This window comes from Pipistrellus kuhlii, unplaced genomic scaffold, assembly GCF_014108245.1.
Source record: "Pipistrellus kuhlii isolate mPipKuh1 unplaced genomic scaffold, mPipKuh1.p scaffold_m20_p_19, whole genome shotgun sequence".
Lineage (NCBI taxonomy): Eukaryota > Metazoa > Chordata > Mammalia > Chiroptera > Vespertilionidae > Pipistrellus > Pipistrellus kuhlii.
In genome coordinates, this window is record NW_023425504.1 from 22,994,818 (window position 1) to 23,010,315 (window position 15,498).

The 15,498-nt window shown below is 33.8% G+C and overlaps 1 protein-coding gene across 8 annotated transcripts in view; it reads left to right on the forward strand.

Annotated features, from left to right (window-relative positions):
• The window catches only part of KLHL13 (kelch like family member 13), a 239,134-nt gene that overhangs the window by 183,572 nt on the left and 40,064 nt on the right, over nt 1–15,498 (forward strand). For all 8 annotated transcript variants that reach the window (XM_036443430.2, XM_036443435.2, XM_036443431.2 and 5 more), the window contains one exon: nt 2,393–2,534. In XM_036443430.2, coding sequence (XP_036299323.1) covers nt 2,393–2,534 — 142 coding nt within the window. The remainder of the gene's footprint in view (nt 1–2,392; nt 2,535–15,498) is intronic.

Below are 15,498 nucleotides of genomic sequence, written 5' to 3' on the forward strand. Positions count from 1 at the left end.
AATTAGAAAGTTAGTAGTATTATCTTGCCAAGAAAGGGCTGTATCTTTATACTCTGCTTTTCAGTTTTAAGAGCAAGAAATAAATGGCAAGTAAACAATTGTTTTATGTAGTTTATTTTTTAAAAATAAATTTTCAGAATATGTCATGGGGGCAATGTGGTTTTAGCTATACTTCTGTCCCAGTTATATCTGTGGTTTTATAAAAATGATAATTAATGATCATTTAAAGCACTGCAAGATAAAGAGATGTCTTTGGAATGATCCACAAAAATTTGATTCTGCATTCATTCAAATGACATATATTAAACCTCTTGTGTGCAAGGTTCTGTGCAGGGAATCAGAAAATAATAAGACATTCTGCTTGAATATCTCATTAAAATAATTCTGGTTGAATGGAAATTTTAAGGATACCACTCACCTTCTTTCTATTACCCGTTTTTCCAGTTGATTATGTAATTTTAAATATCTTTTGCAAAAACACTTTAAAAGTGTGTGTGAATGTGTGTATGATATATATCCTGTATATAATTTAATTCTTTTAAAGCTATTTCTGAAAATAGAGGAATGCTATATTCATTTTCTTTAATGCTTGTTAAATTTTTATTTAAATTATTATCTTTATTAAATATCCATGAGAGTTGAATAAAACATGGTACTGTATTATTAATTCATTTTTATTATACTGTGGCTCTAATATTATTAAGAAACATTGATGTCACCCTCAAGGCCAGAAGTTTTGCTAATTATTGCTGGTTGGTATCAGAATTTAAAAAGCAGGATCTTTATGAAAAGTCCAGTAGAGTTTTAAAACTTTTTCATTAAAACTGATCATATTAGATTATAGGTATGACAAGGAAAAAAGTGAAATCTTTATGATATTGGATAGACTGGAATTAGTATTACAAATAATTCAACATTTCAGATAAGTGGGAAAATTACAGAGTTCTAGCACTTGAAAATCCATTCTTCCTTTCTGATTTCTAATGTCAATTTTAGCAATCTACATTATGAATACACAGACCCATTCAGAACCATGAGCTCCCTGCTCCTTAGGCAGGTGATTTAGAGACAATTTTGACAATGTATACCCAAGGAAACACAGCCAGTCTGGTCTAAAGAATAATGAAAGGCTGTACCATGATGATTGTTTTTAGTGTAACCTACCTGAGATAGCTATGAAATATTTGATATATTCTCTACTGACTGCTGTTCAACCTTTTTAAAAATCTTTTTTATCACCCCTAAAAATTACTGATATAATATACATGGATATAACTTGTATTTATTATTTTTATTGCTTCTTTTTTTTAAAAAAAAAAAAGATAGAAATGGCACTACACTATAGCTGTTTATCTAAATAATCCCCAAATGATGTAAGAGATATTGCTAGAAAACAAAATATTTTAACATGCAAACATTTTCGTTCCTTTTGGGTTGATTAGAACTATAACAACAAAAGAGGAAATAATCTTGTAATGTAACAAGGTTAATCTTTGCCTTTTATTAATGGGGCTGTTGGAGTTTAGAATAAGACTAGACTTACATTCAAATCTTATCCCAACCACTTAAAAATCTTTGTGACCTTAGGCCAATTATTTTTTTAACCCTTTTATAGCTCATTTGTCTTATACTTAATAAAAAGGACAATCAGAGTACCTATTGCAATGGATATTTTTAAATATATTTTTAAGGATCATGTGTGTAAATTTCTTGGCAAGTGCCTAATGCATAGTGACTATTCAATAAATGAGAGATTTTTAAAAAATCTTTCTAGAAGTAGGTATTCCAAATTTATTTTAACTGTGAATAGCATAATTTGATTGTATTGCTACCTACACAGTGAAATAAATACTAAAAGCAATTACTCTGACACTAAAAAATCTGAAATCCTCTGTGATTATAGTTTTGAACCAGCTTGTATGTTGTTTTACCAGTTCTCATTTATCTTTACTGACCTTGGGAAGCTTTATGCAAAAAAAAAAAAAAATGTTTTTCACCCTGACCAGTTTGGCTCAGTGGATAGACCGTCGGCCTGCAGATTGAAGGGTCCCAGGTTCGATTCTGGTCAAGGGCATGTGCCTTGATTGAGGGCACATCCCCAGTAGGGCGTGTGCAGGAGGCAGCTGGTCGATGTTTCTCTCTCATCGATGTTTCTAGCTCTCTATCCCTCTCCCTTCCTCTCTGTAAAAAAAATCAATAAAATATATTTAAAAAATGTTTTTCTTCTATAATGTTAGAGTGCCATGAGCCTTTTAAACTATATTGAAACAAAATTTAGTATATTCTATAGACAGATAATTAGTACTAGATTATTTCTTGAAATAATATCATTACTGTGAATTTTATGACAACTTTTAATTTGCCTCTTTTTCTGATTTAAACACATTTTTAGATCTCTTGTGGAAGAGGAAGACCAACACATGAAATTGTCCCTTGGAAGCAGCGAAATGGGCCTCTCATCCCATTTGCAGTCTTCCAAGGCAGGAGCAACTCGTATCTTTACCAGCAATACCCACAGTTCTGTGGTGTTACAGGTATTCTAACCTGTCCTTTTTCTAATGTTTAATGGGTTTATAAAGCACTCGCGGTTTATGTGGTGTGGGCACCTTTGAGAGTGGGGTTATATGGGAGCTCTCTGTACTTTCTGCTCAAGTTTGTTGTGAACCAAAAACTTCTCTAAAAAATAAGGTTTATCAATTTAAAAAAAGCAAACAAACAACAGAGGAGAAACTTTGAGGGGAAAAATGCATACCTTGCTGGTGTTAAAAAAAAAAAAAATCCCCAGAGTCCATTCTTTGCTTTGATTGTGCAAAGGAAGTCTTGCTATCATTGCACTTTATTAGAGAATGTTGTATCTGGCAACATTAACTTTCCACTATATTGCAGCCAAAATAAATATCACAAAGTCTCTATCCTAAATGTTCTAGTTCTTCACGCACAACTGATTTTACTGTCACCTTTATCATAGTTCTAAAGGTTTTATTTATTTGATGTCTCAAGTCACATTGGCAATGTGAGGACTGCTGGATGCAAATACACTGGTAGATGTAAGAAGTAATAACACATCAAAGGAGAGGACAGAAAAAAACAAGAGAAAGTAAAAAGAATACATAGAACTTTAATATGGAGTTATTTAGCATTCGGACTTCGTGAGTCCAAGTACTTCTGACCCTTGTGAATACTCCCTGACCTCTACGGGCATTGCTGAGTTAGAGAATCATATAATACAGGATATTCATAAATGTCTTCTAGATATAAATTATATTAGTGTTCTCTGCTTAATAAGATAAGGAAAAATAAATATTTCTAAATGTATTTTTAAAGAAATAGTTGAATTTCATGTATATAGTTTGTCAAGAACCATTAAAAATAAATCAATATATAGCATAAAGTATAGTATTAGCATAATATATATAATAGATAACATAGTGAGGAAATAGGCTTATCTTTGCTGTGTGGCCTTACTGTGTTATTTCTCTGGGCTTCATTTTTCTTAATTCCAAAATATGGATCTTGACTAGAAGATCTTTAAATTCCCTTCTAGTTTCCATCTGTGTGATTCAGTGAAATCACATTTTCCCAATGTTTCAGTTTCTAATGGGAGCTGGGTTTTAGAGTTCATTGTTCTGTGGGTATCAGAAATGTGAGGTTCAGGAAGGAAACAATTTCTATCTACTGGCATCTGAAGTTTATGTAAATGGCTTAATTGTTGGTTTTGGAAAGTATGGATGGAGAGAATAATGGGTCAAGCAGATAGGAGAAGCATGAGAGGAAAGACTTTTTGATATTCAAGTACTTTCTCTAAAGAAAATACAAAGAGACTCATGTACCCCTCCACTATACTTCTGCCCTATCCATAACCATAGTCATGTGTAGATTCCAATTTTTGTGGTTCTGCTAATTTTTAAAATGTATTTTAAACCAAATAATAAAAGCCACTGCAATGAAATGACACAGATTTAAAGCAGCGGTTCTCAAATTTTAGTGCATATCAGAATCACTAGGAGGATGGCTGTTAAAACAGTGTGAACTGGTCCCCACTCCCAGTTTTCTGAATAAAAAAATGGGGGGTAGGGTCCAGAAATGTGCATTTCTAGTAAGTTCCCAGGTGATACTGAAGGTCTGAGAAACATACTTTTACAACCATTGTTCTGGAAGAGGCTAAGTCTGCCTTTCACCAAGACAGATGACATCTCCCTTCCTGAAACCCTTATATCATATGGAGATAAGTTAAAGTTATAATGAAGAAACAATGGAAGTACTTTAATTATCCATCCATAGGAAAATGGCTACCTAAATTATGTTCTGTCAACTATTTAATAATGTGCAATCGCTAAAAAAATAGAGACAGATCTGTATGCACTGAATGGATAGATTATATAAAATGAAAAAAGTAAGAGGACAGATGTGGTATATTCATATAATGGGATATTATATGGCTGTATAAAGGAATGAAGTACTGATACATGCTACATTTGGATGAACCTTGAAAACATTATACTACATGAAAAAAAGCTGTTTATAAAGTACCATCAATTATATGATTTCATTTATATGAAATGTCCAGAATAGGGAAACCAATAGAGGCAGAAAGTGGGCTAGTGGTTGCTTAGGGCTGGAGAAAATGTGAGGACACAAGATTGATAGTTTAAGGGTTAGGGTTTCTTTCTGAGGTGATGAAAATATCCTACAATTTATCTTATACTATGTTGCACATATTATTTGTGAGTATACTAAAAAACACTGAATTGTACATTTTTAAAAATGTATATATTTTATTGATTTTACACAGAGAGGAACTGAGAGGGACAGAGAGTTAGAAACGCCGATGAGAGAGAAACATCGACCAGCTGCCTCTTGCACACCCCCCACTGGGGATGTGCCCGCAACCAAGGTACATGCCATTGATCGGAATCGAACCCGGGACCCGTCAGTCCGCAGGCCGACGCTCTATCCACTGAGCCAAACTGGTCCCGGCTGAATTGTACACTTTTAATGGGTAAATGGTATGGTATGTTAGCTATACCTCAATAAAGCTATTAAAACAGTAGTAGATCAATATATATTGTACAATTCCATCTGTTTGTAGAAAAATATGTGATATGCGTACATATACATGAATGTAAGAGCAGGAGAACCTGATGAAGGTTGTCTTGCACTTCGTGTTATGTATAACACTGCACTGTTTAATTTGTTTTAAATGGAAATATTTTTGCACATTACCTTTGTAATTAAAAAAAATATATAATGGTTGACAAAACAAGTGTAGCTGTGTCTTAGAACCTTTAGCTCTGTCAAGTTTTAGCTCAGCCTTTGTTGGTCCAGGCTGATTGTAGGGACAGTGATGTGAAAATAACCTGAGAGTTTGTATTAAGTAAATATAATCTTTTCTAAACTTATTTATAATGTATTAATATTATATGTTCTGTGGTGGCATAGAGCTACCAATTTATATTGCTTTTGAAAACTTTTGTATACTCTTTAAAAGTCTATTAAAATTATGTTCTCACAAATGGAGATTATTAAATACAAGCAGTAACAGGGACCTTTGTTTGGTATCTAATCTTAGGTGTGTGGTTGTCAAGGGAATGAGCTAGAGAAGTGTTTAATGTGTAAATGCTATCATTGTTTTAAAATTAGCAATCACACAAACTCCAGCTTCAAATGCATTGAAAGTACCTGTCAGGGGAACAGATCCAGGGGGAAAGGCTGCTTCAAGAAGTTTCATTCTGAAGGATTACCCACTGCATAATTGTAGCTGGAAGGATGGAAGGACATGTGTTTAGGCCATAACTGGAATCCTAGTTTTACTACTTACCAGATAGTTAAGCAACTTTGGGAAAGTCATTTATCCTCTTTAGGCCAACGTCCTTATCTGTAATATGGGTAAGAGATATGAGGATTAAATGTGACAGTTTATGGGAAAGTAAGGTGCATGATTTATTTCCCTTCCATTTGAGCCAAACAGGGAAGGTGTCAGAGAAAATGTAGCTGATCAAAAGTGATGGGTTTGCCAAATAAAGTGTCCATCTGGTGGGCCTGATCTGCTCTAACAGATTAGTCGTCTCCATTAAGTAGGCTTTAGAAAACTAAGCTGTCAAAGAAAGTGCCTGGAAAGAATTTTGATACCTAACAAGCTTGGACCTTGAATAAATCTCAGGGGAATCCAGGATGGAATTAGCAGTGCAAAAGACTTACTCAAGTAAGGAAGATTAAGTAGTAACAGGTAAAAACAAACAAACAAAAAAACAAACATGGATTATTCCATTTTCCTCACTCCTTTCCTGCTACTCCAGCTGTGGGTATTATGAACAGTTTCCCTCCTTTGACTTCATTCCGTTACCCAGATTGTCATCATCTTACTAGTACTTTTACTACCCCACACTATGGTAGGTACTTCATTGACTCAAACCCTTCCTAGCACCTTCATTGCTTAAAAGTAACAGCTTTATGAGATAAAATTTATATAGCATGTATTCACCCATTTAAAGTGTACAATTTGATGGTTTTTACTTATTTATTTATATCAGACATACATTTAAATATCGTTGATTTTTTTTTAGACAGAGAGAGGAAGGGGGAGAGAGGGAGAGAAACACCTGTATGCACCCGATAGGGGATGAAATCTGCAACCTGGGCATGTGCCCTGCCCAAGAATCAAACTGGCAACACTTTGATGCATGGGTTGATACTAAACCAATCACACTAGCCAGGGCCAATTCAATTATTTTTAATATATTTATAATGTTTTCCAGATAGCACCATAATCCATTGTAGAACATTATCATCTCCTCAAAAACAAACCTGTATCCATTAATAATCAACCCCCATTTATCCCCAAACCCTTTCTCCAACCCTAAACAACCATTAATCTACTCTCTGTCTCTATAGATTAGCTTATTCTGAACATTTCATACAAATGGAATTATACAGTATGTGGACTTTTGTGACTGATTTCTTTTACTCAGCATAATGCTTTCAATATTCATCCACATTGTAGCATGCATCAATACTTGTGTACTTTTTATGGCTGAATAATATTCCATTGTATGGATATACCACATTTAAAAATCAATTTTTCCATTGATGGACATTTGTGATAGTTCAACCTTTTGGCTATTATCAATAATGCTACTATGAACAAAGTGTCTGTGTGGACATGTTTTCAATGATCTTTTATGTATACCTAGGAATGGAATTGGTTCATATAGTTATTCTTAGCCTAATTTTCAGAGCATTTTCCAAAGTGACTATACAATCTCACATTTCCTTGGGCAGTGTATGGGGGTTCCAACTTTTCCACTTTCTTGCCAACACTTATTATGTCTTCTTTATTATAGCCATACTAGTATGTGTTAAGTAGTATCTTGTGGTTTTGATTTGTATTTCCCTGATCCTAATGATGTTAAGCATCCTTTCATTTGTGTTTATGGCCATTTCTATATCATCTTTGAAGAACTATCTATTCAGATCCTTTGCCCAGTTTTTAATTTGGTTATTTATCTTTCTACTAGAGGCCTGATGCATGAATTCCTGCATGGATGGGATTCAGCCGCCTGGCCCAATGGGGACCAATTGGCTGGCAGTGGGGAGGGACCACAGGAGGTTGGCCGGCTGGCCCTGCTTTCTGATTGGGATTGGGGGGTGATCAGGGGCAGGCCTGGTTCTGGGAGGGGCCGTGGGAGGTTGGGGGAGGCTGATCGGGGCCCCAATGAAGTCAGTTGGCCGCTGCAGTGAGCATCATAGCAACTGGTCATTCCAATTGTTCTGTTGTTCCAGTCATTTCACACAACATATATATATATATATATATATATATATATATATATATATATATATATATATATATATATGTATATATATATATATATATATATATTTCAGTTGGAAGAGTTCTTTATATATTCTTGGTACAAATACCTTATCATACACATGATTTATAAGATTTTCTTTCAGCAGCTTTGATTTTAAAATCCTTGTTATTCTGCCATAACTCCAATCTTGCCAATCTCTAATCCATTATCCATTAAGTGATATAATCTTTGCTTCTGCTTTACCTGAGAATTAATGGGACAGATATTAAAGGCAAATGCCTGTAAAACTTTTGATTTTTTTTTTTTTTACTATTCTCTATACATATATTATTCCTTCACACTTCAGTGTCTTTGCACCTATTTCCTGTCCCTGAAATGCCCATATTTTACTTTTTCTGTTTGGTAAATCCCTATTCACTCATACTGATACATCTTAAGTAAGTGGTAAAATTAGAGTTCTAGTTTTGGCCTAATTACATGTCCTTCCCACAATAGTTATTCAGTGCATAATCCTGCATAGTGAGACTTTTTTCTCCCCCACAGGCAAATATATATTTATTATTATTTTTATTTCTTTATTGATTAAGTAATCACATATTTGTCCTCATCCCCCCATTCCTATCCCAAACTCCTCCCCACACATGCCCCCACCCCCTGTTTTCCGTGACCACTGGTTAGGCTTATATGCATGCATACAAGTCCTTTGGTTGATCTCTCTGCCTTACTCCCACCCTCCCCTACCTTCCTTCTGAGGTTTGACAGTCTGATCAATGCTTCCCTGTCTCCGGGTCTGTTTTTATTCATCAGTTCATGTTGTTCATTATTTCCCCTAGATGAGTGAGATCATGTGAGACTTCCTAAAACAGTCATTTTTTATGGATACATTCCCTGATAGCTACTTTCAATGCCTTTTGAAGCTGGAGTTTGTGTGACCCAGGCAGAGTTAGTGGCTTCTTCAGTCCTTCCCTCTTAGCTGTTAATATCACCTATTTGTGAGATCTAAGATCTAAGATCTAATTTGTTGTTTTTGAATGTCTATGATCAATGAATAGGATACATGGTAAATACTTAATAAATGTCTATTAAGACATTTACTTTTAAGCTTTATGAGGTATAACCAGAGTAGCATTTTCTCTAAGACAAATTTTCCTCAGTACTGAGGCAAATACTTTAGAGAACTCTATCTAAAGCCCAGGAATTGTAAAGTTTCTGCCCTTGTAGGTTGGATAGGAACTATTCTCAGTTCTTTGTGAGCCTTGGATAATGATATTTGTTCTTGCAGATGTCTCTTTCCCCAGACAAATGCACTTAGAACACTCCTGAATACTTGAGGGGAACTGGTTTTAGATTTCTGTCACTCTGTGAAGATTTCTCCTCTTGTATTCTGCGCTACAAGCCTGGCTGACTTAACTTCCCCAGACTCTCAATCTTGGGAAGATGCCAGGTTTCACCTGAGCTCATACTGCCTGTAATTGGACAGTTCAGGCAGTAAGAAATCATGGGGCTCATCTAATTCATTTCTCGCACAGACCCTTCTCTTTTATACACTCTTACTTTTTTAAAAAACTTTGTCTGGTTTTAAGTTGTTTCAAGCAGTAAAATAAATCTAGTCCCTATAACCTCATCTTTGCTGGACACAGAAATCTATAGGATATAATTAAATGCTAACTTATGAGACCCACTACAGGCGTCTAATTATTCTAGCGTTTTGGATAGAGATAGATTTACAAAGGAGGACAATTAAAAAAATTATTTTCCAATTACAGATGTTATAAAATGTCATATTAGTTTCATATGTATAACATAGTGATTAGACATTTATATACCTTACAAAATGGTCACCCCAAGATGTCTGGTTCCCATCTGAATCCATCCATAGTCATTACAGTATTATTGACTGTATTTTCTGTGCTGTACTTTACACTCCTATGACCATTTTTGTAACTGGCAATTTGTACTTTTTAATGCCTTCACAATCTTAGCAACTCCCATGCCATCTGGTGACCTTCAATTTGTTCTATTATCTATGAGTTTGTTCCTGTTTTGTTTGTTCATATATTTTGTTTTTCAGATTCTACATATAAGTGAAATCATATGGTATTTGTCTTTGTCTGACTTATATTTCTTAGCATAATACCCCAAAGGAGGTGAAATTTTAACTAATCTTTGAAGGAGGGAGGATATTCTAAGTGAAAGACAATGGCATAAAGTTACTAGAAAAGGAGTAAGTCTGGGTTTTTACCAATCAGATAGTCTGGAGAACAATCTGATAAGATGAGTTAGAGTACTTAGGGACATAATGAAAAATAAGGTTGAGCAGTTAAGTTGGATCAAGATTAGAGAAGTCTTTAAAGTCTTACATTGTGATGTAATGCAATGATAGAAGACCATTAGAAGGTTTTTTGTTTTGTTTTGTTTTGTTTTGTTTTGTTTTTACCTCCAAGAAGTGTTATATAATGAGAGCAGAGTTTAACATTAATATAAAGTTCTATATTCAATCTATATATCTATTTATCTTACATGTGCACCTGTTTCTTTTCTGTCCCCTGAAATAAATCAAGAGCAACCTTATAAAACATAGAGATTGTATTGTTTTGATAAAATACATTACATTTACTTAAAGACTGAAGTAAACCCATTGTTTAATTTTTTCTTTTTTAATTCCTTAACCTTTGTTCATAAAACATATTTTTCATTAATAATTTACATTGTTCTTCTCAAGATTCACTTTCTTTTTATTCCATTTATTTTTTGAAATGTCACTGATCAAAACTAGATAGAATATACTAATAAGTTATTTCCAATGCAGAATTTAGTGGAAAGATTTGCTTATCAAATTTTTTTAATGCCTGAGTACCAGTATCAATCAAGCTTTTTTCACATTGGCATTATATTTAATTTAAAAGTTATTGATAACCAACCATTTTTTGGCATTAATTATTTGTAGCTCATCTGATTTCTATACTATGGTTGTGTAATGTCAACATGTATCCTCTTCTGTTTTAATATGGCCATTTTAAAATTTATCAAACTTATTTAAAATATTCAGTCCTTCAGTGTATTACATATATACCTAACTCTATTTAATAGTACTTGAAGTTTTGGTACACTGGGTAAGTGTAAAGCTTTTAAAAATGCTCAAATCCCCCTCTCCCCCTTCCTCAAAAGGATGTGAAGAAAAAGACAAAACAGAAGATATGGGGATATCTATAGAAGAGGGAAAGGAAAACATTAGACGTAAGAAATTGAGAACGAAAACAATAGGTTCATAAATGAAAGCCAACATCCAGAAGAAATAGAAAAATAGAGAACTAAGATAAAGATTAGGGCAGAAAAAACTTGAGTTTAAAGCAAAAGAAACAGTTTTGAAGACACCCTAAAAGACTAATTGGAAACTTTAAGCAATTTTGTGTAAAAACAGAATTGTATTTGTATAATAGTGGACTACCATATGGAAATAGACAGGAATGTTCCTAGAATTCTGACAGGAGGAATCAGTAAAGTTTGGTGGAAAAATCATTTTATAATAGAAGAACACATTTTAAGTGTGCAGGGTATCTTTAAGAGTTTTTTATAGAGTTATATAGGGAAAATATATATGAATGAACAATATAAAATATTCTCTTATTCTAAGGGGATATGTTCCAAGGCATCTGATGGATGCCTGAAATTGCAATTAGTACTGAACCCAGTATATACTATATTTTTCCTATATATATATATATATATATATATATATATATATATATATATACCTATGATAAAGGCTAACTTATAAATTAGGCACAGTAAGAGATTAACAACAACCAATAATAAAATATAACAATTATAATAACATACTATAATAGTTAGGTAAATGTGGTCTGGTCGTCTTCTTCCTACCCTCCCTCCCTTCCTTTGTCCCTTTCTCTCTCTGGTGATACTGTTCTGATAATGGAGATGACTTCTAATGACTAATGGGTGGAGACCATATACAGCCTGGAGATGCTGGACCAAAAGGGATGATTCACATCTCTCCCGGGCAGGACAAAGCAGAGTAGCATATATTTTCATCACATTACTCAGAACAGCATGCAATGTAAATTTTATGAATTGTTTATTTCTGGAATTTTCCACTTAATATTTTAAGATTGTGGTTGACCATAGATAACTAAAACCATGGAAAGCTAAACTGTGGATAATAGGAGACTGCTATATAGAGGGCAGATGAGAATTGTGGAGAAGAATGACGCCTTACATTTCTTTTTTATATGTGCATTCTCTACAAGATTAGTGTACAACATCCTGGAATAACATTGCTTCATTCAACATCATTTTGTTATAACGTTGATGAGATGCCATAGAAATTTAATTCTTGTTTATATCAATTAACCTGTATAAAATTAGTTTTGTTATATGTTGTTCACTTTAAGTCAAAAGACCTATACAATGTTAAATGACTATTTAACTATAGAAAATTTGTTTAGAGAAATGACTGCCTGCTTCTGTACAACAAATTATGTTGTAAAAGTAATTTTAGTTTTTTTTTTCTTTAGACAGAGCTAGGATATCCAGATAACCACATGCAAACAAGATATTTAGAATCCGTATGAAAAAAGTTTGAATTGACACATCTTATTTGGATAAATATAGCAATAATCAGGAATAAAATTAGTAAATATGGAATTGGAAAGTGAGATGATTTATTTATGTGTATGAAAATAAAGGCTGTGAAACAGATAGAAAGGGAAACTAAATGCACTGAAAATAAATGCAAAACCTCACAAAAGTAGACAGTTTGCCAAAGACAGATAAATTAAATTTACAAGATACTCAGAATGTGCCAAAAGTGATATAGATAATCTCATCTTCCTTTTTTTTTTTTTTTTTTTTTTTTTTTTTTTTTTTTTTTAGGGTTCCATATTATATTGAGAAAGATTAGATGTGAGTTTTTTTTTTTGTTTTTTTTTTAAGATTTTGTAAAGAGAAGCAAAATTATCAAGTTTGTGCAGAGGGTAAAAGCTCCTGGTGTCTTAGCTGAGCTGTTCAGAATTTGAGGATTAAATATATACCTCAACAAGTAGTTTTAATGGAGTATGGGCAAATGAGAAATGACATACATCATGTTGCTCAATTTCCAGGAGTGGAAATTGTGAAACACAGGAGTGCTTGTGAATAAGCCAAGACATTTTTATTTTTATTTTATTTTATTTATTTTTTGACAGAAGAAAACAAATCATTCCTTTAAGCTGAATAAGCTATGATTACCTTTCAAAATATTATCTACATATATCTCAGAGAAGATTAAAAATTATTTGATGAATAAAATAAAATAAGGCAGCATCCAGTACTTAGTTTAATTTCATTGGTATTGTGACATCTCTCTTTTTAGCCAATACCTAAGGTGTAATAAATTCACAAGATAAAGCATATGCTTTTACTTGCTAGTGGCTATTAATTCTTTAAAAGTGCATATTCTTCACCCAGCTAGTGTTGCTCAGTGGTTGAGCCTCGACCTATGAACCAAGATGTCATGGTTCAATTCCTGGTCAGGGCACATTCCTGGGTTTTAGGCTCGATCCCTAGTGTGGGGCATGCAGGAGGAAGCCTGTCAATGATTCTCTCTCATCGCTGATGTTTCTACTTCTTTCTTCCTTTTTTTTTCTCTCTGAAATCAGTAAAAAATACAAAATAGTAATTTCTGTGTACATACAAGCCAAAAATAGGTATCACACACACACACACACACACACACACACACCTAGAAATACATTTGATCTTTGAACAACATGGGTAAGGGGTGCTGACACCCCTATTTCCCTAGCATTCTCACAAATCCATATATAACCTGATGCCTCCAAAAACTTAATTACTAATAGTCTACTGTTGACTAGAAGCCTTACATATAACATAGTTGATTAACAGGTATTTTGCATGTTATATGTATTATATACTGTATTGTACAATGAAATAATCTATAGAAAAGAAAATGTTATTAAGGAACACATAAGGAAGATAAATACATTTGCAGTATTTATTGAAAAAAATACAGGTATAAGTGAAATCATGCAGTTCAACTCCATGCTGTTCAAGGGTCAATTATATATGTACTAGAAGCCCGATGCACTTAGATTCATGTAAGAACTGACCTTCTCCTGGCTGCCAGCACTGCCTTCGCTCTGGCCAGAGCTGCCTTTCCCCTTTCCCATGCTGCCAGAAGCCCTGAGCAGCTGGGACAGTGTGGAATGCCTGCATCGTCACCATGGTGATGATGCAAGTGTTCCATCCCACCCTGGGCCACTCAGCACCTGTGTATGCAAATTGACCGGCCATCTTTGTTGGATTAGTTTGCATACTCACTCCTGATTGGCTGTTGGGTGTCACAAAGTTATGGTAAATTTGCATCTTACTCTTTTTTAGTGTAGATACTAGAGGCCTGATGCTTGAAATTCATGTAAGAGTAAGCCTTCCTTCTTCCAGTTCCCGGCCAGATTCCCTCTGGCACCTAGGCCCAGGGCTTCCCTCTGGCTGCCAGCAGGCACCTGGGACCCAGGCTTCCCTTGCAGCCCGGGTTTTCGACCAGAATGTTGTCAGTCTAATTAGTATATCATGCTTTTAATATTATAAATTAGACTGTTAAAAGTAGTTACACCTGGTACTTAGAAGAGGTGGACTTTTACTTTTCTATTTATATTTTTTCATATTTTTATAACAAGTAGACATTTAATTTTTTAATCTGAAATTTAATTGAGGGAGAAAAAAAAAGCAAGCCCTTGGGAGCCAACCTCCCCCCGCCCCCCAAACCTTGATTTAATTCCTTTTGTCTTATTTTGGCTTGTACAGTTTACCACAAATAAATTCTATAGGTACAATTTATTTTATTATTGGGAGAAGTTTCACAAATAAAGTTCCTGGTTTCTAGTAAGCTTGTCATAAAATTATAATTCTTCCCATTGTGACTACATGGTTTTGCAATACCAAATGGTGGTTTATGGGGAAAATTTAGTTTGTTCATTTACTAATTGAACATTTATTAAATTCCAAACAAGTGCCAAGCAGTGAGGAATTTAAACATGCTAGTCCCTCAACTCTTCTAGCTGATGGTTCCTTCCCTCCTTCTGTATTGATTGACCATCCCATCAGGTCCACAGTGCTTTCATTCAGTACTTCCCAATGCTCATCTACATTTGAAAGGCAACCCCCTTACACTTATTGCAATTTAGACTGCATATATGAATTTTCAAAAAGCTACTTCTTGCCTTCTGCATTAGAATATTCCCCTAAAATTGGCATCTCTTTCTACATCTACTTTTAATAAGTTACAGGAATAGGAGATGATTTAACAATGAAAATAGCGAGGGTGGGTATATAATGTTTATGTTTATAAGGAAAGGGTCATTTATGAAAGATTTGATATTTGTGAACAAAAACATATCTCAATCACTATTGGAGAGAGAAAATATGATACATATGTATGTTGTATAAATATGTTTTATATATATATATATATATATATATATATATATATATATATATATATATCTCCTGAGAGAAATTGGCTGGATCATATTATCTCTTTGAAGTCCCAGTTCTGTAGATCCAAGCATTTCTTTAAAAAGCAATTTAAAAGTTATCATGAAAAAACATTTAGACTGAGGTTTATATTACATACATATGTGTAGGATCAATATTTCTAAAACTGCAT